General features: G+C 47.5%; 1 protein-coding gene across 7 annotated transcripts in view; it reads left to right on the forward strand.

Moving 5' to 3' along the window:
- The window catches only part of STAU1 (staufen double-stranded RNA binding protein 1), a 72,767-nt gene that overhangs the window by 44,790 nt on the left and 5,755 nt on the right, over positions 1-22,222 (forward strand). For 4 of the 7 annotated variants that reach the window (XR_011379844.1, XM_070051718.1, XM_070051715.1 and 1 more), the window contains 4 exons: positions 3,900-3,998; positions 17,139-17,351; positions 18,477-18,620; positions 21,679-21,825. Coding sequence is in view for 5 of the 7 variants with exons in the window: in XM_070051718.1 (XP_069907819.1) it covers positions 3,900-3,998; positions 17,139-17,351; positions 18,477-18,620; positions 21,679-21,825 (603 nt within the window). In the remaining 2 variants the exon portion in view is untranslated. Of the gene's footprint in view, positions 1-3,899; positions 3,999-17,120; positions 17,352-18,476; positions 18,621-21,678; positions 21,826-22,222 lie in introns of all 7 variants that reach the window. The other 3 variants (XR_011379843.1, XM_070051717.1, XM_070051714.1) reach the window with 1 other exon arrangement.

The following is a 22,222-nucleotide window of genomic DNA, read 5'->3' on the forward strand; positions in this document are numbered from 1 at the left end:
TGGTATTAAATATATTTTTGGTATCGGGTTGCTATCTCCACTCTCTGCTGTTAGTGCTGCTTCATCATCCCAAGTGGATATTCTGTACCCATTAAACAAGAACTGCACTCTCCCCCATTCCTGGCCTCTGGGAACCTTAATTCTGTCTGTGCATTTGCCTGGTTTGGGAACCTCATGTAAAGTGGTTGTTACATTAACTTTTCCTTTTAGGTATTCTGTATTTATTTGAGAGCAGAGAGTGAGGTGCCAGATTGTATTAGCTCCATCTGCTAGTTCACTCCCCAGATGCCTGCAGCAGCCAGGTTTGAGCTGAGGCTGGAGCCAGGAGCTGGAAACACAATCCAGGTCTCTCATATGGGTGGCAGGAACTCAATTAACTTGAACCATCCCCACTGTGCCCCAAGGTCTATGGTGAGGGGAAGCTGGATCCAGGAATTGAACCCAGGTACTCTGATGTGGGACGCAGCATCTTAACCTCTAGGTGTGAAATGTACGCTTCAGGAACAGGTGTCTGCAGTGGTTCATGCCACTTGGCGTGCTTGCATTCCATGGTGGAGTGCCTGGTTTCAAGTCCGGTCTCTGCTACCAGTGCCAGCTTCCTGCTGATGCATGATCTGGGAGGCATTAGGGTGGCCCGAGTGCTTAGGTCCCTATCATCCATATGGAGATCCAAGTTGAGTTCTAGGTTTCAGACCTGGGCCTGCAGAGCCTCTTCTGTTGCAGTCATTTGAGGAGTAGAGTATGGATGAAAAATTTCACTCTTGGCTGGCGCCACGGCTCAATAGGCTAATCCTCCGCCTGAGGTGCCAGCACCCCAGGTTCTAGTCCCGGTTGAGGCGCCGGATTCTGTCCCGGTTGCTCCTCTTCTAGTCCAGCTCTCTGCTATGGCCCGGGAAGGCAGTGGAGGATGGCCCAAGTGCTTGGGCCCTACACCCGCATGGAAGACCAGGAGGAAGCACCTGGCTCCTGGCTTCAGATTGGCGCAGCGCCGGCTGTAGCGGCCATTTGGGGGGTGAACCAACGGCAAAGGAAGACCTTTCTGTCTGTCTCTCTCTCACTAACTGCCTGTCCAAAAAAAAAAAAAAGGAAAATGTCACTCTTTTCCTACCTTTCAAATCAATTAAAAATTCTTTGAAAAACATTACATTTGGGGGCAGGTGGTAAGCTGCTGCTCGGGATGCCCCCATTCCATACCCGAGTGCTGGTTTGAGTCCTAGCTACTTTGCTTCTGATCCGGCTCCCAGGAAGGCTGAACTGATGGCCCAGGTCGTTGGGTCCCTGCCACTCCCAGAGGACACCTGCACAGAGATGTGGCCTTCCAGCTTTGGCCTGGCCCCGCTCTGGCAGTTGGGGTGATCTGGGGGAGTGAACCAATGCATGGAAGATCAGTCAGTCAATGTTTTCTTTAAAAATGTGCGCTCTAAAATCTGTTCTTCTGCATCTGCCTTATTACGCTCACTGTACTGTTTCCAAGGTTCACTCATGTAACATGTCCCAGAATTTTTTTCGTTTTAAGGCTATTCTGATAACCAGTTATATGGATATATTCCATTTTTTGTTTACATTTTTCTGTTGGTGGACATTGGACTTATTTTACTTGCTGACTGTTGTCAGTTATGCTGCTGTGAGCACTGGGGTAGAAATCTCTTGAGTATCTACTTTCAGTTCTTCTGGGCTTGTATCTGAAAGTGGAATCGCTGGGTCATGTAGTAATTCTATGTTTAACTTTCTGAGAAAACACCAAATTGTTTTCCACAACAGCTGTACAATTTTACATTCCCATCAGCAGTGCACAGGACTTGCAGTTTCTCCATAGCCTCCCCAAGACTCTCTGTTGTTTTGACAATAGCCATCCCTGTGGGCGAGAAGTAGTATTGTATCAGGGTTTTCATCTGCATTTCCCCCATGATGGTTGATATTGAGCATCTTTGTGTGTACCTGTTGGCTGTTCTGCATATCCTTGGAGAAATGGCTATTCAAGTCTTTTACTCATTTTTGAATTTTGTTGTAGTTCCTTGTATATTCTGTATATCAATCCCCTGATAAATTATTTGCAATTCTCTTTGTGTGCATTATCTTAAGTATTTTGATAAATGTGCAAAAGTTTTTAATTTTTATGGAGTATAATTTTTTTTCTGTTGTCCATAATTTTGTCATAAGAAATCATTGCCTAAGGCAGAGACAGGAAGCTCTGTGCCAGTGTTTTCCTCTAAGAGTTGTATGGTTTCAGCTCTTGGATCTGTCTGGTTTTTGATCTGTTTTGAGTTAATCTTCAATGTGGTATGAGGTAAGAGTCCTGTTTCATTGTTCTGCATGTAGACAGCTTTTTTTTTTTCTAGTACTATTTATTGAAGATACTTTTAGAAATAGTGGTGAGTGTTAGGCACAGATTGGGATGCCCACATTCTATATCATCGAGTGCCTGGGATTGGGTCCTGGCTCCACTCACTCTTGATTCCAGATTCCTGCTAATTTGTACCCTGGGAGGCAGCAGGTGATGGCTCGTGTAGTTGGGGCTGTGCCTCCAAGATTGCATTCCGAGCTCCTGGCTTCAGGCCCAGCCCTGGCTGTTGTGGGTATTTGGGAATTGAATCAGTGAGAGGGAGATCTGTCTCCCTTTCAGAAAATAAAAATTCAAGAATATGTAAAAATATAGTTGTTTTTTTTTTGTTTTTTGTTTTTTTTTAGGTAAAAATGTATTTTAAAAAGTAAATTTCAAACTTCTGTAGAACCCCAGGCCTGTAGGGTACCTTGCTTGCTTGGAGATTCCTGGCTTTTAGGAGCAAGAATTAAAAAATTAAGTCCTCTTTCTACTTAGGATTTAAACAACAAAAATGCATGCAAGTATGTTTAGTTTAATAAAACAACAGAAATGTTGGGCTGTGAGTAAAATTAAACCAAATTGGCAGGAAAACCTTACTGTGGAATGAGAAACAGTTACAAATAACGTCTGGAATAGATTTATCTAGGATCATACCCTTGATTGTGTTAAAATTTTTTCAGCCTGGAGTTTTGCTGTATTTGTCCCATTTTTAAGCTACACCTTGTAGTATTTTTTCCAGTGAGGGTGGATTTACCAGATAGACATCAGGAAATGCAAACAGGTAAAATCTTGGATAGTCCCACCCCTTGCCTGTTTGTGACCAATTTCAGCCACTGTTTTCTGTCACGTAGATCTAATCCTGGAATCAGCATTTTATAAGTTCTTCGGCAAAAGAGAAGCACTAGTGTGCAGAAAATCTTTGCTCTCTTGCCTTGAGTCTTCGCTGTTTTTGAGGTTACCAAGTGTCTTGTGTCATCGCTACAACATGATTTGAAATCTGGGTTCTCACTGTGCAGAGAGGTTCCCTGGCTTCAGTCCGCCGCTGGCGGGAAGACTGTATACAAGGGGACTTTATTAGTTTGCATCTTGAATTTTTGCCAACATCAGTTAAGAAAGATTCACGGCAGTTTTGTCACTTCTGTTTTACTGTATGCTTTCAGAAGTGGCTTCCAGGGACTTTGTGTCCGAGTAAGAAGAGCTCAGACTTCAGGTGGAGAGGCGTATCCCTGAACTCACCGTGTCCCACGTGGCTGTGTCTGAAGTGTGGCTTCTGCAGAATGCTGCTGCACAGTACTCAAGTACTGTGGAACTTAGTCCTCCCAGGCGGTGGCACATGTCGCTGCCCCACAGTTGGACTGATTCATACCCAAAAGTCTGTTAAGTGTAGATTGGTTATGATATATTTATGAGGCCGTCTTGACTGAAGTTGGACAGGATGCTTTTTTAAAAAAACATTTGGCCTTGGCCACTGGTTTAAATCCATAAAGCCAAGATTCCTTGCTTGTAAGATGTATCATCGCCGCTGGTATGTTGATGGTTTTATTAAGTGTTAACCACTAAACGATTATTCTTTTAGGTGAATGGAAGAGAATCAGAAGAGGAGAATCTCAATAAATCTGAAATAAGTCAAGTGTTTGAGATCGCGCTTAAACGGAACCTGCCTGTGAATTTTGAGGTAAGTTTATTTTACACATAGCACTTTATATTATAGAATCCTGGTAGCATTCATCCTAGGGATGAGTTTTTTCCTAAATAACATTGAAGCATGATTAGAATAATGTTTACTTAGTGTGAACGTCCACATTTAAGATCCAAACTGCATTTAAAGTTTTATTTAGGAGTCTTGTGTTGGGGCGTAGCAGGTAAAGCTGCTGCCTTTGATGCCAGCATCTATTATGGGCACCGGTTTCTGTGCCGGCTGCTTTGTTTCTCATCCAGCTCCCTGCTAATGACCTGGGAAAGCAATGGAAGACGGCCCTAGTGCTTTGATCCCTGCACTCACATGGGTGACCCGGATGAATCTGCTGGTTTAGCCCTGGCTGTTGCTGCCATCTGGGACGTGAATCAGAAGATGGAAGATCTGTGTCCCTCTTTCTTTCTGTAACTTTTTCAAATAAATAAATAAATCTTTAAAAAGAATAAAAAGCTTTCTAGAAGAATAAAAAGTTTTCACTCTGGGTCCCTAGCACTCTGGGCTCTGCCTGTCTGAGCTTCCTGAGGCGCTTGGTTCAGCTCCTGAGTGTGAGTCCAGAGCTTTCATCAGTCCCCACAGTATTAACAATCTCTCTAAGTGTTCCCTGAAAATCTTGTCAGTAATTTGGAAAGGATGTAGGTGGAAGTCATAGTGCCGTGTCTCTCCCTCATTTGTTGCTAAAATCTAAAAATAATAATTAGCTATTTGCTCAACATGGAAAATAAGTTGCATTTAATCTGTTTCCCTCAAAGACAGCATGATCCATCCAGACTAGAAATGAGGTGGTTTTAGAGTTTCCCTACTCTGCAGACTCTAAGAGCCCACCCATTAGAAGTTTGTTTCCCTATAAATACTTGGGTTTTGTAGCTTTGTTGTTGCAGTTACAGGTAACACCCAGATTTCATGCCCAACTGTCATAAAATGAGGACCTTTTCCTACTGTGTGTCAGCACCCTGAGCTCGCCTCGGGTTCTGTCCTTGGTCCTTTCACCAAGGACTGGGACTTTCGCCGACCATCTGGCATGCTTCCCTGTGTACCGGGTCAGAGGTGGGCTGTAGAGGTGCGCTGGGCCACTCCCTAGCAGGCAAGACCAGGTTGATAGTGTTCCCTCTGGGCTGCGAGTCTCCTCACAGGGCTGGAGCTGGCATCTTGTCCCCTGGTGCGTGGCTCTCCCAACCTGGCTCCCTCTTGGGGCATAGTGGGGGAGGATGGAGCCAAGGGCGGTCTGGACTGACAGGCAGGGCTGCTTGTCAGTTGAGAATGAAAGGGGTGCTGTACCCTGAGAAGTTGTGGGATCTCTGTGGGCATCTGTTGTTGAAAAGGGAAGACATGCTTCTTTTGCCCCATTAAAGCTTTGCTGTGGCACCAGGGCTGCCAAGACTGAAGAGTGGGGGTGCCTGGGCTTCCCAGGACCCTGACCTCTGAAGCTTCTCACCGCTGGCTTGCTGCCCCGGGAGTCAGAGTATATCCTGCAACCTTTTTATTTTTTTTTAATTATTATTTATTTATTTGACAGGTAGAGTTATAGTCAGAGAGAGAGAGAGAGAGAGAGAAAGAAAGGTCTTCCGTTGGTTCACTCTCCAAATGGCCGCTATGGCTGGCACTGTGCCGATCCGAAGCCAGGAGCCAGGTGCTTCCTCCTGGTCTCCCACGTGGGTGCAGGGGCCCAAGCACTTGGGCCATCCTCCACTGCCCTCCTGGGCCACAGCAGAGGGCTGGACTGGAAGAGGAGCAACCGGGACAGAACTGGGGCCCATATGGGATGCCGGTGCCGCAGGCAGAGGATTAACCAAGTGAGCCACAGCGCTGGCCCCTAGCCTGCAACCTTAATGAGAGCTTCCCATTGATGTTTTTGCTCTGTGGGACACTACGGTCAGATTTCTTCCTTTCCCCTTCCACTTTTGTTTAGATTTCAGATTTGGCTTCCAGGGATATGTGCCATGCAACACTTAGGAGGGAATTGCCAAGTAGTCACATTAGGAGAAGTTCTTGGAGCGCCCTCTGGTGGTGAATATCTTTAAAATAAAGTTTTTTTAAAAATATATTTATTTTATTTTTTTGACAGGCAGAGTGGACAGTGAGAGAGAGAGAGAGAGAGAAAGGTCTTCCTTTTGCCGTTGGTTCACCCTCCAATGGCCGCCACGGCTGGCGCGCTGCGGCCGGCGCACCGTGCTGATCCGATGGCAGGAGCCAGGTGCTTCTCCTGGTCTCCCATGGGGTGCAGGGCCCAAGCACTTGGGCCATCCTCCACTGCACTCCCGGGCCACAGCAGAGAGCTGGCCTGGAAGAGGGGCAACCAGGACAGAATCCGGCGCCCCGACCGGGACTAGAACCCGGTATGCCGGCGCCGCAAGGCGGAGGATTAGCCTAGTGAGCCACGGCGCCAGCCTAAAGTAAAAGTTTTAAACATTGCAGGGGTGGGTGGTAGATTGAGTTTGAGCGTATGAATTCTTACGTTTTAATAACATACCAGAGGTTCACATTTGTTTCTGTTATTAGACTGAGTAAGGGCTTTATTTTCTGTTGCATATGGAAGATTACCTGCCAATCTTAAGTATTGTGTATTCAGGGAAGACTTATTAAAATAGACTTAACCAAAGTAGTTAATTTTTTACTGGTTTTTGGTAGTAAAATTTGTCACATTGGAAGCTGGGCTAGATGTTTAATAATAGACAGAAAGACGAGTCATTTGTATGTACAGTCTTATAGAAAAATGTGTACAGGTTGGCCTTTTAAAAAATTTTTAATTATTTGTTTGAAAAGCAAAGTCACAGTGAAAGAAAGATCTTGCATTCACTGTGTTAGTTCCTGAGTGCTGCAAGGGTCCAGCTTCAGCCAAGCCTACGCCAGGAGCCAGGAACTCCATCTGGGTTTCCTACATGGGTGGCGGGAACCTAAGTATTTGGGCTCTCCTCTGCCTCATAGGGGTGTTAGCAAGAAACTGAGTCGGAAGCAGAGACGGGACTCAGTCCTGGACACTCTGGTATGGGACGTGGGCTTCCCAGTTGGTGGCTTAACCTGCTGTACCACAGTGCACACTCCTAAAGTGTGGCTTTTGATAAATCATAGTTTTAGTTAGAAAGTGTCATGATCCTACCAGATAGGGTCCAAGTCCAGCTCCCGGTTTAGGCTGGTGGGCTCTAGGTGGCAGTGGACAAGGACAGTTGTTGCTACAGATCCCGGTGACCTGGATGAAGCTCCTGGCTCATGGCTTTGGCCTGCTTAGCCCTGGCTGTTGCTGCCGTTTGGGAGGTGAATTCGCAGTGAGCCGTCAGTAGCTGCCCTGTGCATCTTCAGTCTAATGTGAATCCGTGGAAAGCGCTGTTCAGGAAAGGAGTGTTCCAGACTCTAGGCCCTGGTGTAGGGAGCACTGGGCACATCCTGGAAAACCCCTCCGTTGATTCCTGTGTGGGCTAGGTCCTTCCCAGTGCCCCTGCTCCTTTGCAAGGGGCGCAGGCCCTGTGCTGAGACCCGTCTTGGCCTCACGTCCTGCACAGCTGTTTCTGGGCTCACTTCTCTTTCCAAGCCATTTTTAAACTTTATTTTCAAAAATTTTGAACTTACAGAAAAGTTGCAAGAATTGGACAGTGAATTTGTCCTTAGATTCACCAGCAGGCCAGATCTTTGCTTTTTGTTTTTCTATGAATGTGCATATTTTAAGTTCTATTTTTTGCTTTTGTTGAAACATTTAAAAGTAAGAGTTCTCATACCCTTTGACTCCTAGTATTTCATCATGTATCTTTTTTTTAAATAATTTTTATTTTTAATGGGCACATAGTATTTGTACATATTTTTGGGGTATAGTGTGGCATTTTGGTATATTTATTCATTGCATAGTGATCATATCGAGTAATTCTTTCAGTGTGTATCTAAAGAGGAAGAACATTCTTTTAAGTAACCGCGATCTAATTGTTGAAGAGAGAAAATTTAGTATCGCAGTGTAACCTGATTTACTTTTTTTTGTTTTTTTTTTGAGAGGCAGAGTGGATAGTGAGAGAGAGAGACAGAGAGAAAGGTCCTCCTCTTGCCGTTGGTTCATCCTCCAATGGCCGCCACGGCTGGTGCGCTGCAGCCGGCGCACCGCACTGATACAAAGCCAGGAGCCAGGTGCTTCTCCTGGTCTCCCATGGGGTGCAGGGCCCAAGCACTTGGGCCATCCTCCACTGCACTCCCGGGCCACAGCAGAGAGCTGGCCTGGAAGAGGGGCAGCTGGGACAGAATCTGGCGCCCCGACTGGGACTAGAACCTGGGTTGCCGGCACCGCAAGGCGGAGGATTAGCCTAGTGAGCCGTGGCGCCGGCCCTGATTTTCTTTCTGTCTTTCTGTCTTTCTGTCTTTCTGTCTTTCTGTCTTTCTTTCTTTCTTTCTTTCTTTCTTTCTTTCTTTCTTTCTTTCTTTCTTTCTTTCTTTCTTTCTTTCTTTCTTTCTTTCTTTTTCTTTCTTTCTTTCTCTTTCTTTCTTTCTTTCTTTCTTTCTTTCTTTCCTTCCTTCCTTCCTTCCTTCCTTCCTTCCTTCCTTCCTTCCTTCCTTCCTTCCTTCCTTCCTTCCTTCTTTCCTTCTTTCCTTCTTTCCTTCTTTCCTTCTTTCCTTCTTTCCTTCTTTCTTTCTTTCTTTCACAGGCAGAGTGGACAGTGAGAGAGATAGACAGAGAGAAAGGTCTTCCTTTACCACTTTACCATAGGTTCACCCTCCAATGGCCGCCGCGGCCGGCACGCTGTGGCCGGCGCACTGCGCTGATCCGATGGCAGGAGCCAGGTACTTCTCCTGGTCTCCCATGGGGTGCAGGGCCCAAGCACTTGGGCCATCCTCCACTGCACTCCCGGGCCACAGCAGAGAGCTGGCCTGGAAGAGGGGCAACCGGGACAGAATCCGGGGCCCCGACCGGGACTAGAACCCGGTGTGCTGGCACCGCAAGGCGGAGGATTAGCCTAGTGAGCTGCAGCGCCGGCCTGATTTACTTTCTATATTCATATTTTGCTAATTGTCTAAATGATTCCCTTCAGGAATCTTTTCCCCTTTCGCATGTCAAGTTGGCTTTCATAGTTGACGTGTAGATCGCCCTGTTGAGTTCCTTAGCCTTTCTTTGTATTTCTTGTCATTGACAGATTTGGAGATCAGTTACTTTGTTCTGATGGCCCTCCATTTGGGGGTGTGTGCCTGCTTCCTCATGATTGGATTTGGGTTATGTGGTTTTTAGCAAGATCGCCAATGTTGGTCTTTCCTCAGAGTATCTCGTGATCTGTTCATTCCAGTGTTGGGGAAGTGACCTTTGTCCGTTATTTTCACTGGTCTGCATGTGATGGTCTCCACTCTAAGGAGACTTCTTCCCCCATGGTAATTCACCTGTAACCTGCAGGGGGACACACACTGGTTCTGCCTTCACATATCTTGCAGTCATTGGTGATTCTGATCAGCATTGATCGTGAAGGTCAAAAATGATTTTTGTGTTTTCTGTGCTGGCATTCTAGGGTAAAGAAAAAACTTTTCTTTATATCCCCTCCTATAGTATTTTCATGTATAGCAGTATAGATGTATTGCTTTAAAAAAAAAAATTATTGGAGAGGGAGGAGGAAAGGGAGATGAGGGAGGGGTAGAGAGAACATAGGGGCCAGCATGTGGTGCTGCCTTTGACAACAGCATCCCATATGGGCCTCAATTCAAGTCCAGGCTGCTCCACTTCCAATCCAACTGCTTGCTAATGGCCTTGGAAAAGGAGCAGAGGATGACCCAAGTGTTTGGGCCCTGTACTCATGTGGGAGACTCAGATGTGGCTCTTGGCTCTTGGCTCCTGGCTCTGTCCTGGCCCAGCCATGGCCATGTGGCAATCTAGGGAGTGAGCTAGCAGGTAGGAGATCTGTCTGTCTGTTTTTCTGTCTGTAACTCTGACTTCCAAATAAGTAAATTTTAAAAGAGAGACCACATGTCTGCGCCTGAGAGAGTCGTTCTCTCCCCACCCCCGCTTCTCCCATCTGCTGATTGATTTCCTAAATGCCTGCCATGGCTGGTGCCAGGCTGGGAGCCAAAGCCAGAAACACCATCCTGGTCTCTGGCTTGGGTGACAGTGGCCCAAGTACTTGGGCCGTCTTCTGCTGCCTTCCCAGGAGCATTAACAGGAAACTGGATGAGAAGTGGAGCAGCCGAGACTTGAACCAGCACTCCAGTGTGGGGTGCTGGTTTGCATGTAGCCACTTAGCTTGTAGACCAGTTTTGGCTCCTGTGATATATTTTGAAATACTTTTATGTGTCCTGTGAAGTAAGGGTTGAGCTTTTTGTTCTTGTTTGTATTTGACTAATTATTCCTGTGCAGTATATTGACACTCTTTCCTTTTTAAATTTCCTTTATACCTCCACTCTTCAATTTGGGAAGCTATTTTACTTTTTAGTACAACACATTGTTTCAGCCTTACTTTGAATTTCTCATGCTTCCGCTTTGGCCCCAGTGAAAATGGAAATTCCTGATAGAAACAACCTGAACCATTCCTCGAAGGAGCCCTTCTAGTGGGCATTGGTGCGCAGAGACAAGGAGACTTGTTGCCGTGGAACCGTCGTTGCTTTTGGACCTTTTAGCAGATGAGCTAGGAATCTGTGCATTTTAAAATGAGCACCACAGGGTTCTTCTGTCATTCCATGTCTGAATCATTGTTTTCCCATATTAAGAAGCTGTCAACATCCTCAGTCTATTAAGACACATCGTCCACAGCAGAACTACTCTGTGGGGTTCACGACATCTTTACAGTTGCTTTGTTTTAAAGATGTATTTATTTATTTGAAAGAATTACACAGAGATTGAAGGAGAGGTAGAGAGAGAGGTCTTCCATCCGATGGTTCACTCCCCAATTGGCCGTAATGGCTGGAGCTGCACCGATCAGGAGCCAGGAGCTTCTTCTGTGTCTCCCATGTGGGTGTAGGGCCCAAGGACTTGGGCCATCTTCTACTGATTTCCCAGGCCATAGCAGAGAGCTGGTTTGGTAGTGGAACAGCCGGGACTCAAACCAGTGCCCCTCTGGGATGCTGGCACTGCAGGCGGTGGCTGTACCCTCTACGCCACAGTGCCAGCCCCAGCAGTCCCTTCTGTCTTTCCACTAAAAGTACTGTCATCAAAGCATTCTGTTCTGAAGTTATTTGTTTCTTTCCCAAACATGCTAACAGTCTACTGAAGTGGGCTTTATATATAGTAAAATTTCCATGTCTTCAGTGTACAACACAATATTTTAATATTTACAAAACTATAATTCATACCTCAGATCCAAATATACAGCACTGCCATAATCTCTAAAAGTTTCCTTTGCCCCTGGAAAAGTTAACCCTGAACCAAAAGAAAATGCTTTCTGGGGGGCTGGTGCTGTGGCCTAGTAGGTGGGCCTCTACCTGCGGCACTGGTTCGAATACTGCCTGCTCCACTTTTTTTTTTTTTTTTTTTTTAAGAATTTATTTATTTATTTGAGAGGCAGGATTACAGACAGAGAGAAAGGTCTTCCATTCACTGGTTCACTCCTCGGATGGCCTCAACAGCCAGAGCTGAGCCGAACATAGGAGCCAGGAGCGTCCTCCGGGTCTCCTACATGGGTGCAGGGGCCCAAGCACTTGGGCCATCCTCCACTGCTTTCCCAGGCCACAGCAGAGAGCTGCGTAGTAGGAGGAGCAGCTGGGACATGAACCGGCACCCATATGGGATTCCAGAGCTGCAGGCGCAAGCTTAGCCCACTATACCACAGCCCTGGCCTGGGCTGCTGGACTTCTAATCCAGCTCTCTGCTAATGGCCTGGGAGAGCAGTGGAAGATAGCCCAGGTGCTTGGGCCCCTGCACTCACGTAGGGGACCCAGAGGAGACTCCTGGCTCCTGGCTTTGGATCATCCCAGCTCCAGCCAACGCAGCTATTTGGGGAGTGAACCAGTGCAAGGAAGATCTTTCTGTGTCGCTCCCTCCCTCTGTCTATAACTTTGCCTCTCAAGTAAATAAATCTATAAAAAAATGCTTTCTGAAATCTATTACTATGCATCAGTTTTCCTCATTCTTAGACCACAATACAATATGTGTGGTTTTGTATCTAGTTTCTTATGGACAGTGTAGTTTTTGACACTTATCCATGTATATGTATCAGTAGTTTATTGCTGAGTAGTCTTCTGTGTGAATGTAAATCAGTGTCACTTATACATTGTTTGCACCGTGAGGGCTGTTACGAATAAAGCTACTGTGAGATTGTTATGTAAGTCTTGTGTACACTGTATTTAGACTTGCTGAGTCATAGGATGGGTGTTTAATAAAAATTGCCCGTTTCCCAAAGTGATTGTGTACATTCCCACTAGCTGGTCCACATCCTTGCCAACACTTGATATTGTCAGTCTTCCATTTTAGGTAATCTGGAGTGTTTCTTTGTGTGTATTTCACACTGGCTTTAGTTTGCATTTCTCGGGGCAGTGGGGTGGCACTGTGGCGTAGCAGGTTAGGCCACCGTCTGCAGTGCTGGCATCCCATATGGGTGCTGGTTCAAGTCCTGGCTGCTCCACTTCCAGTCCAGCTCTCTGCTGTGGCCTGGCAAAGCAGTACAAAGTGGCTTTAGTCCTTGGGCCCTTGCACCCATGTGGGAGACTGGAAGAATCTCTAGGTCCTGGCCTCAGGTTGGCCCAGCTCTGGCCTTTGCGGCCATTTGGGGAGTAACTAGTGGATGCAAGACCCTCTCCCCTACCCCCAGCGCTCTCTCTGCCTCTGCCTCTCTCTGACTGCCATTCAAAAAAATAAACAAATTCCTTTTTTTAATTTGTACTTGATGACTAATGAAGATCACTTTTATATGCTTATTGACCATTTAGAGATCTTATTTTGTGAAGTACTTTTCAAATATTGCTGATTTTTTAAATGGAGTGGTTTGTCTTTTACTGTTGAGCTGTAGGAGTTCTTTATTCTGCATCTCAGTTCTTTGTCAGATACATATGTTCCAAATACTTTTAAAATAGTATTTCAATGAGCAACTAAAAAATTTTTTAAACTTTTGAATAATTTCAGTTTTCTATTTATGGTTGATGTCTTCTGTGTTCAACTCTCTGCCACCCTCGTGGTCAGAAGTTCTTTCCTGAAACTGTTAGTTTCTCATTTTGATCTGTGGTCCAGCACCAGTTGGTTTTTGTTAGTGGTGTGAGGTAGGGGGCGTGGTTTTGCTTTTCTTGTGTGGATTTCTGGTTACTTCACTACCATTTTAAAAAACAGATTTTCATTTGTTTGCTGTGTTTGCTAAAAGTCACAGACCTCACATGCTTGGGCCTGTCCCTGTACTTTGTCCTACTGGTCTGTTCATCCTCACGGAGTCCCGTGGTGTCTTAGTTGCTGTAACTTTACAGGAAGCTGGTGGTGTTGAGTCTTCTACCTGTTTTCTTTAGAAGAGTGCCATAGCTAATGTAGGTTAGATTCAGTTTTTATTTTCCTTTCATGTGATTAAGTAATCACTTTAATATTGTTAGGTTTCTGCTCATATTCAGTTTTCGGTTATTTCCTCCTCTTTGTTAACTTAGTTTCAGTTTTTTCATACATAAAGGACTAAGTGGTTGAAAAAAGTTGAAGCCATTCAAAAACTGTATTCCCATCTCCTCCTGTATCTCGTGAGTCTCTCCCACCTGCTCATTTCACTGGTTTCTGCTTTATTCTTCCTGTGTTTCACTGTGCAAAAACATGCTATGAACACATGTGTGTATTGATAGCTGTGTATGCTTCTGTGTGCATGCATAATCAACCTGTTCCTTTTTTTAAAAAAATGGTAGTCTTGCCTATCCATAATCTGGGTAATATTTTCTTTCTCTGAGATTTGATTTCATTTTCTCCAAATGGCTGCAATGGCCAAGGCTGGGCCTGGCCAAAACCTGGATCTTCGTCTGGGTCTCCACATAGGTACAGGGACCCAAGCACTCGGGCCATCCTCCACTGCTTTCCCAGGTGCATTAGCAGGGAGCTGAATCAACATTGGAGCAGCCAAGACTTGAACTGGCACCCATGTGGGATACAGCATTGCAGGCAGTGGCTTAACTGCCATGCCCACAGTGCCGGCCCATAGCCAGTTATTCTTACACTTACATTAAAGTTAGCATATTGTATATACTCTTCAACAGCTTGGTTCTTTTCACTTAATACTCATACATGCTGGAATCCACACTTTATCATTGTCTAGAGATTCCTCTCATTCTTTTTTTTTTTTTTTTAATTTATTTATTTGAAAGGCAGAGTTATATATATAGAGAGAGGGGTGTTCCATCCTCTGTTTCATTCCCCAAATGGCCATATTGGCTAAGGCTGGGCCAGTCCTAAACCAAGAACTTCTTCTGGGTCTCTCACTTGGATATAGGGGCCAAGCAGTTGGACCATCTACTGCTTTTCCCATACCAGGGAGCTGGATCAGAAGCGGAGCAGTTGGGACATGAACTGGCATCCACATGGGATGCCAACGTTGTAGGTAGTGGCTTTACCTGCTATACCACTCATTTAGCCCCTTATTCCTTTTTTTTTTTTTTTTAAGATTTATTTATTTATTTGAAAATGAGAGTTACACAGAGAGAGGAGAGGCAGAGAGAGAGGTCTTCCATCCACTGGTTTACTTCCCAGTTGGCCGCAATGGCCAGAGCTGTGCCAATCCAAAGCCAGGAGTCAGGAGCTTCTTCCGAGTCTCCCATGCGGGTGCAGGGGCCCAAGGACCTGGGCAATGTTCTGCTGCTTTCCCAGGCCATAGCAGAGAGCTGGATCAGAAGTGGAGCAGCTGGGTCTTGAACCGGCACCCTATGGGATGTCAGTGCTTCAGGCCAGGGCATTAACCGACGGCACCACAGTGCCGGCCCCAACCCTTCATTCTTTTTTTAAAGATTTATTTATTTATTTGAAAGGCAGAGATACAGAGAGAAGGAGAGAGGGAGAGGGAGAGAGAGATCTTCCATGTGCTGGTTAACTCCCCAAATGGCCACAACAGCTGGGGCTGGGCCAGGCCGAAGTCAGGAGCTTTATCCGGGTCTCCCACGTGGGCACGGGGGCCTTGGGCCATCTTCTTCTGCTCTCCCAAATGCGTTAGCAGGGAGCTAGATTGGAAGTGGAGCTCAAACCGACACCTGTATGGAATGCCAGCACTGCAGGTGGAAGGTTAGCCTTCTCTGCCACAGCGCCCCCCCCCCCCCCGTCATTTCTTTTTGACAGTTGATACCAGCCAATATTTAATTAACTCAGTCTTTTTTTTTTAAAGTAATTTATTCATTTGAGAGATTTACAGGAAGAGACAGAAAGTGTGATCTTTAATCCACTGGCTCATTCCCCAAATGGCCATAGGAGTCAGGAACTTCATCCAGGTCTCCACAGTGGGTGCAAGGGTCCAAGCACTTGGGCCATCTTCTGCTTTTCCAGGCCATGAACAGTGAGCTGGATTGGAATTGGAGCAGCCAGGATTTGAACCGGTGCCCAAAAGGGATGCCGGTGCTGCAGACGGTGGCTTAACCTGTCGCACCACAGTGTTGACTCTATAAGCTCAGTCTTGCCTGGAGGTATAGAACAAGTAATAAACTTGGACTCTTCATGCTGGGTTCTGCTGGGTCAGGTTCCTTTTCACTAGTCACGGAGGAGCACGCTATACACATGACAGCCTGTGACTTGGGGCTGAGTATATGGGTGTGAGTCATTCTTTTTTTTTTTTTTTTTTTTTTTTTTTTGAGATTTGTTTATCTTACCTTCCTATTTGACAGAGCTACAAAGAGAGGGAGGGACAAAGATCTTCCATCTGCTGGTTCACTTCCCCAAACAGGACAGTCAGGTCTGGGCCAGACCAAAGCCAGCAGTCAGGAACTGTCTCCATCTCCCACATGAATGGCAGGGGCCCTAGCACTTGAGTCATCATCCACATTAGCAGAAAGATGAATGGGAAGTGGAGTTGGCAGAACTTGACCCGGCACTCCCATATAGGATGCCGGTAGCTTAACCAGTCATGCCACGACTACCATGTTGTTAAAGATGTATAGTTCATACAGATTTCCTAAAACAGGTTCCCAGTTTGGTCATTTAGTCTAATTTGGTGAGTTATTTGGCTTGATCCTGACGTTTGAGCACTTGACACACACCAGAACACACAGCTCGATGTATGAACCACGACTGAACCGCCACGTACAGAATGCCGGGCACTTACAAGTGTCTGCTCAAAGCAGGAATGCCACATACACAGCTTAACAAGGGAGATTAAGAACTGGCCTTATTTCTCCAATGATTGGATAGACCCCAGGCCGTGCCTGATTATGACTATCAGAAGTCTGATTGTAAATAAACCTTTGGAAGTCCCACCTGCGGGGTAGAAGTCCACCCCTGCCTGCTCAGACTCTGGTGGGAAATGAGGGATCAGAACCACCCAGAGTTACTTGAGTGACTGCATCCCTGGTCACAGCACGGAATGAGAAGCCTTGAGAAACTCAGAGTAAACCCGCTGCAGGAGAAGTGTGTCAGCTCAGCATTTAAAAATCCAGCAGCAAAAAAGAATAATTGCTTGTGAGGCTCAATTAGTTATTAATCATTAATTCTGATGGGAGTTGGTAGAAATGTCTCTATATCTGCCTATCCTGGTCACATCAGATTCAGGACAGAAGCTAGTTTGAAAAGTAAAAAGAGGCTGGGGTTATGGCGCAGCAGGGTAAGCAGCCACTCCTGCAGTGCCAGCCTCCCATGTGGGCACCGGTTTGAGTCCCAGCTGCTCCACTTACGATCCAGTTCTCTGCTGATGTGCCTGGGAAAGCAGTGGAAAATGGCCCAAGTACTTAGGCCCCTGCACCCACATGGGAGACCCAGATGAAGCTCCTGGCTCCAGCCTGGCCTAGTCCCTGCTGTTGCGGCCATTTGGGGAGTGAGCCAGCACATGGAAGATATCTGTGTGTGTGTGTGTTTGTGTGTCTGCCTTTCAAACAAATAAAATAAATCTGAAAATAGTAAGAAAGGGATGTAAAAGCATTCGACATCATCCCTGCCATTTTTCGTCAGTGTTCGTCTTCCTTTCGTTGGAGGGTTCTGTGCTGGATGCTGCCCCGTGTGTGCTGGGAAGTGGGTGTGCCAGGCAGTGTGCCCAGAGGCTGTGAGCAGGTGTCTGTAGCGCTTTCACTCAGTCTTTCCCTCTGGCACAGGTGGCTCGGGAGAGTGGCCCGCCGCACATGAGGAACTTTGTGACCAAGGTCTCAGTTGGGGAGTTCGTGGGGGAAGGTGAAGGGAAGAGCAAGAAGATCTCCAAGAAGAATGCTGCCATAGCTGTTCTCGAGGAGCTGAAGAAGTTACCACCCCTGCCTGCAGCTGAGCGCACGAGGCCCAGGCTCAAAAAGAAAACAAAGCCCCCCGGCCGGGTAGGAACCTTTCCAAACAGAGAGGGTGTTTCCTTTGCTTACAGGAGGTAGGCGGGCTTAGAAGGCTGAGTGCTGTCCCCAGGGTGAAAGGGGACAGATGGAAGACGCCACAAGCAAGGCCCGGTGCATCCTCTCCAGCCGTGGCACTTGAGCCACGGAGTAGGTGGAGCGGAGGCCGCTGAGGCCGTGCTTAGAAGCAGCATGTGTGTGTGCATGTCTGCCGAAGGCGCTCTGCAGCCCTCATGGTCACAGGGAGGTTCTGGGCGAGGCTGTGTGTGGGGCCTGGGAGGGCTCCATGCCTATGACCACTGCCCTGGAGGTTCTGAAGGTAGAGGGGAGGCTGGCAGGGTGTGGGAGGCTCAGGGTGGAGAGGGACATTTGTGCACTTTGGCTTTTGGGTTTTTGGACCACGCTAACAGATTTATCAGAGGCTACTGACCCCTTCCTCACCCCAGGAAAGGAGTCAAGATTCCCTTGGCGGCCTTGCAGAATGTTAGGGTTATTCTGTGGTGGTTTGCAGAGTTAGATCCATATTCTTCCCCATATATTCCTTTGGTGGTTATTTTTTTTTCCTTCCTGTCTTATTGTGTCCTGCAAACCACTGCTGTTCAGTGGAGTGGGTGAGGCCGTTCCTGGCCTGGGAGGGAGAGTGGGAGTCTTCGGTTCTTCTTTCAGGGGATGTCAGCTTGGGGATCCTCTTGATTGGCTTCTGGACCTTGAGTTTTGTTAAGAAAGTGAGAAGCCCAACGTACAGACCTTAGAGGAGTTTTCAAAGCTGGGTGTTTTTGTTTTTTTTTGTTTGTTTGTTTGTTTTGTTTTGTTTTGTTTTGAATTTTTCCTGCCTCTTTCTTGCTGTGTGTTAATTTGTTAAAGAAGCAAGCATTGCAGCAATGCTTGCCTCTTCACAGGGAAATGTTGTTGGTTACTAAGGCCTTAAAGTCACCTTAGAATAATCATGGACAATGTGAAGCATCTTTTAGTGTTGAAGAAACTTGGAGATCTGAGCCATCGGCAGATATGTGCCCAGTGTCTGCTCCGCTCTGTCCTGCTCTTGGAGTTGGCCCTCTCTGACCCAGGCTTTCCCGTGATTAACAAGCACATCGTTCTGCCTTCCTTGTTTCTCAGCTGCAGACGAGCCCGGAGTATGGGCAGGGCATGAATCCCATCAGCAGACTGGCCCAGATCCAGCAGGCGAAGAAGGAGCGGGAGCCCGAGTACCTGCTGCTCACAGAGCGCGGCCTCCCACGCCGCAGGGAGTTCGTGATGCAGGTGGGTCTGCTGGGCTGGGCACTGCCCTGCTGCCTCTGACCGTGTCCAGTCCTGAAGTCTCTCGAGGTCCAGGGGCTGAGCTGCCTCCCTAAGGAGACCGGGTCTGGTGGCCTGCTCTCCGGCCCATGGTAGTTGCTTTGTGCTTATCACAGGCCCTGCTGTGGCGGCAGGTGGGGGTGGGTTTCGCCCCACAGAATGCCTTTCTTCATTACTTCTCCTGGGAGTTTAGGACGTCTTCAAAGTTAAGTCCTGCAGGTGATAGCCAGAGTTCTGTTCCTGTTCCTCCTCCTCGCTCGGAGTTTGGAATCCAGGTCGGCTCTTCCTGAGAATGGGTGGGAGGACGCTCCAGCTCGGCACGGGGTGTTTCTCCTTGTGCTTAACTTAGCCGGTGCTTCACCAGGCCGCGGGCTGTAATTGTGATTTGAATGTATGTTTTCTGATGGGAATCAGGGTCTAGTAGTCCCACCTTAGTGGTTTTACTTACCCAGTCATTCGCGGTCCAAAAGTACTACATGAAAAATTCCAGAAATCAGCAACTCAGCCCTTAACTTGCCGGTCTCGTGAGTGTGGTGATGAAGGCTTGTGCCGTCCCCATCGGGATGTGATTTGTCCTTCACCAGGGGACCCATGCTGTGGACGCCCCTGTTACTCGGCAGCCGTGTCGGTCACCAGATGGATTGCGACGGTCTCTCAGTGCTTGCGTTCAGTAATCTCCAGAGCTGGGTAGCGTCCATGCCTTCAAGCATCCATCAGGAATCTTAGAAACGACTCCTGAGTCAGGACAAGGGGGAATGCGTACTTCTTCCTGGGTGGTCATGTACAGCTTATAAAGAGCCATCCCCAATCCTGGGTGTCACACCCCCAGTCGGAAGTGAGGGAGACAGTGAGGTGTGCTCTCTGCAAGAGGGAGCGGTAGTTCGTCAAGGGGCAGTGGCTGCCAGGTGGCCAGGTTGGGATTTGGTGCCAGGATGCTCTGCGCGGGCCAGGTAAGGGTTTCCTGAACTTTGTCCTGTGAGGTCTGGGGCTGCCTGTGGCAGGGCCATAGGGGAGGGGGTCAGGCGGGAGTGTGCGGGGGACGTTTAAAGGGCGGCCCTTGGGGACGGGGTTTGGCAGGGAAGGTGTGCGTGTGTGTAGATGTGGACGCAGGCACGTCTGTGTGTGCTGCAGTTCTAGTGATGGGAGCGATGTGCAGTGTACAGTTGACAAGGAACTCATCTGCTCGGTATTAAAATGTCACACACCTGTGGCTTAGTGTGATCCCCACCCCAGGGTGACAGTTGGACAACACGTGTCGTTTTATCACTGTCTGCTCACCGACGGGATTACTCACGTCATTGACAAGTCCATCATTCAGATTGGAGACTTCCAGTTCTAGCACGAATACCAGCTAATACACACACACACACGCGTGTGTGTACCGTAGTTTGTTTCTTTGTTTTCTTTTAAAAGATGTTTCTCTTCATCTTGAAAGGCTGCTGGTTCACTCCCCAGATTCCCACAACATATAGGGCTGGGCCAGGCCAAAGTCAGGGGCCCAGAACGTCATCTGATTTCCCATGTGTGGCAGGCGCCCAGGCACTTGAGCCTTCATCTGCTGTCCCCAGGAAGCATTAGGAAGCTGGAGTGGAAGTGGAGAAGCTGAGACCTGGCGTGGCACTCTGCTGGGGGATGCCAGTGTCCTGGGGAGTGGCTGACCCCACCCTGCCGCACACCTGCCTCGATAATTTTGTTGACAGTAACAAGACAGTGAAGACACAGGTAGCTCATATCTTTTGTAAATGATACAATTGGCATCTCTGCTGAATTGGGTAATAATTTTCGAAGGCCAGAAGAATGTTTCCATTTGTTGTGCTGGCTATAGTTAGTGGCTGCAGACCTCAGGTACCTGTAAGATTTATCTGCATTAATAACCTTTGCTTCATCACTTTTAAGTTTCAAGGTTGTCAGTAACCTCGTCCTTGATAGGTTGCATTTGCAGATTTCTGTGGTATTTATATTCACCACCACCAGTTGGGGGCTTTTGGAAGTGACACCTGTAATGGTGGAGTTGAGAGGAGATATGCAGTAGCTAACCTCATGGAATATTCCCATGCAGACATGGACAGAACATGAGAGCACAAATAATTCTATGAGAAATTATGGGAGATGTTCAGTGGTGCCTTTGAGTATTTCTTGCCTCTGTTAAAATCATTTCATTTGGGGGCCGGCGCTATGGCACAGTAGGTTAATCCTCTGCCTGCGGCACCACCATCCCATATGGGCGCTGGTTCTAGTCCCTGCTGCTCCTCTTCCAATCTAGCTCTCAGCTATGGTCTGGGAAAGCAGTAGAAGATGGCCAAGTGCTTGGGCCCCTGCACCCATGTGGGAGACCAGGAAGAAGCACCTGGCTCCTGGCTTCGGATCGGCGCAGCTCTGGCTGTTGTGGCCATTTGTGGAGTGAACCAATGGACAGGAGACCTTTCTCTCTGTCTCTTCCTCTCACTGTCTGTAACTCTACCTCTCAGATAAATAAATAAAATCTTTTAAAAAATAACTTAATTTGTAAGTTTATGTAAATTTATGTTTAATAATGGCTGTATTTAACAGCCAGCTTTACAAATTCCTGAATATTTAAAAATCAACTGTGGTAGGGGCCAGCGTTGTGGCTTAGTGGGTAAAGCTACCACCTGCAACACCAGCACCCCATGCTGTTCCATGGGGACCAGTGTGAGTCTCAGCTGCTCCTCTTAGGATCCAGCTCTCTGTTAATGGCCTGAGAGAAGCAACAGGAGATGCACCAAGTGTTTGGGTCCCTGCCACCTGCATGGGAGATCTCAATGAAGCGTCTGGTTTCAGCTTGGCTCAGCGCTTGCTGTCACAGCCATCTGGAAAGTGAATCAGCGGATGGAAGATCTCGCTCTGTCTCTCCCTTTCTCTCTATAACTCTGTCTTTCAAATAAATCTTTAAAACATGAAATTAAAATGAGCTCTGTCAGACCACTGAGGCACTCGTGTTAAAGCCACTGAGCTGGTTTCCTGCGTGTTTAAGCGCCTGTGTGTGTGTTGACTGTTTGTGCAGGTGAAGGTTGGAAACCACACTGCAGAGGGAACAGGCACCAATAAGAAAGTGGCGAAACGCAACGCTGCGGAGAACATGTTGGAGATCCTGGGGTTCAAAGTTCCACAGGCACAGCCCACGAAGCCAGCGCTCAAGTCAGAGGAAAAGGTGACTGCTCAGGGCCTTCCTGTCCCAAGGTGGCCTCCCGCTGCACCCGCGGCACTTGAGGCACATGCTTCAGGGCGAGACTTGCTCTTCCAGCCAGCGACGCAGCTCTGCCCGGCAGTCTGGCGTGTGGGTCACTGTGGCGTGCTCAGAGAGGACCTCATGTCCAGTGGCTCCAGGCGCCGCTGTGGGTTAGCTCATGCTTGCTCTCGTGTCTCTGTGACCTGGGGGTGCTTTGCTCCTCCATCTAAAGTTAACAGTGCGATTCTGTGACTTGTGCTCTCAAAGCGAAGCATGCATGGGAAATTCACGCGTGCGAGTCTGGGTAGCTGTCGAGCAGGCTGTGCTTTTCCCGGAGGTTGGGTGGTAGACATTAGGGTCTGTCCAGATCTGGAGCAAA

The sequence above is a fragment of the Oryctolagus cuniculus genome, chromosome 11 (assembly GCF_964237555.1).
Source record: "Oryctolagus cuniculus chromosome 11, mOryCun1.1, whole genome shotgun sequence".
In the NCBI taxonomy this organism is placed as follows: Eukaryota; Metazoa; Chordata; class Mammalia; order Lagomorpha; family Leporidae; genus Oryctolagus; species Oryctolagus cuniculus.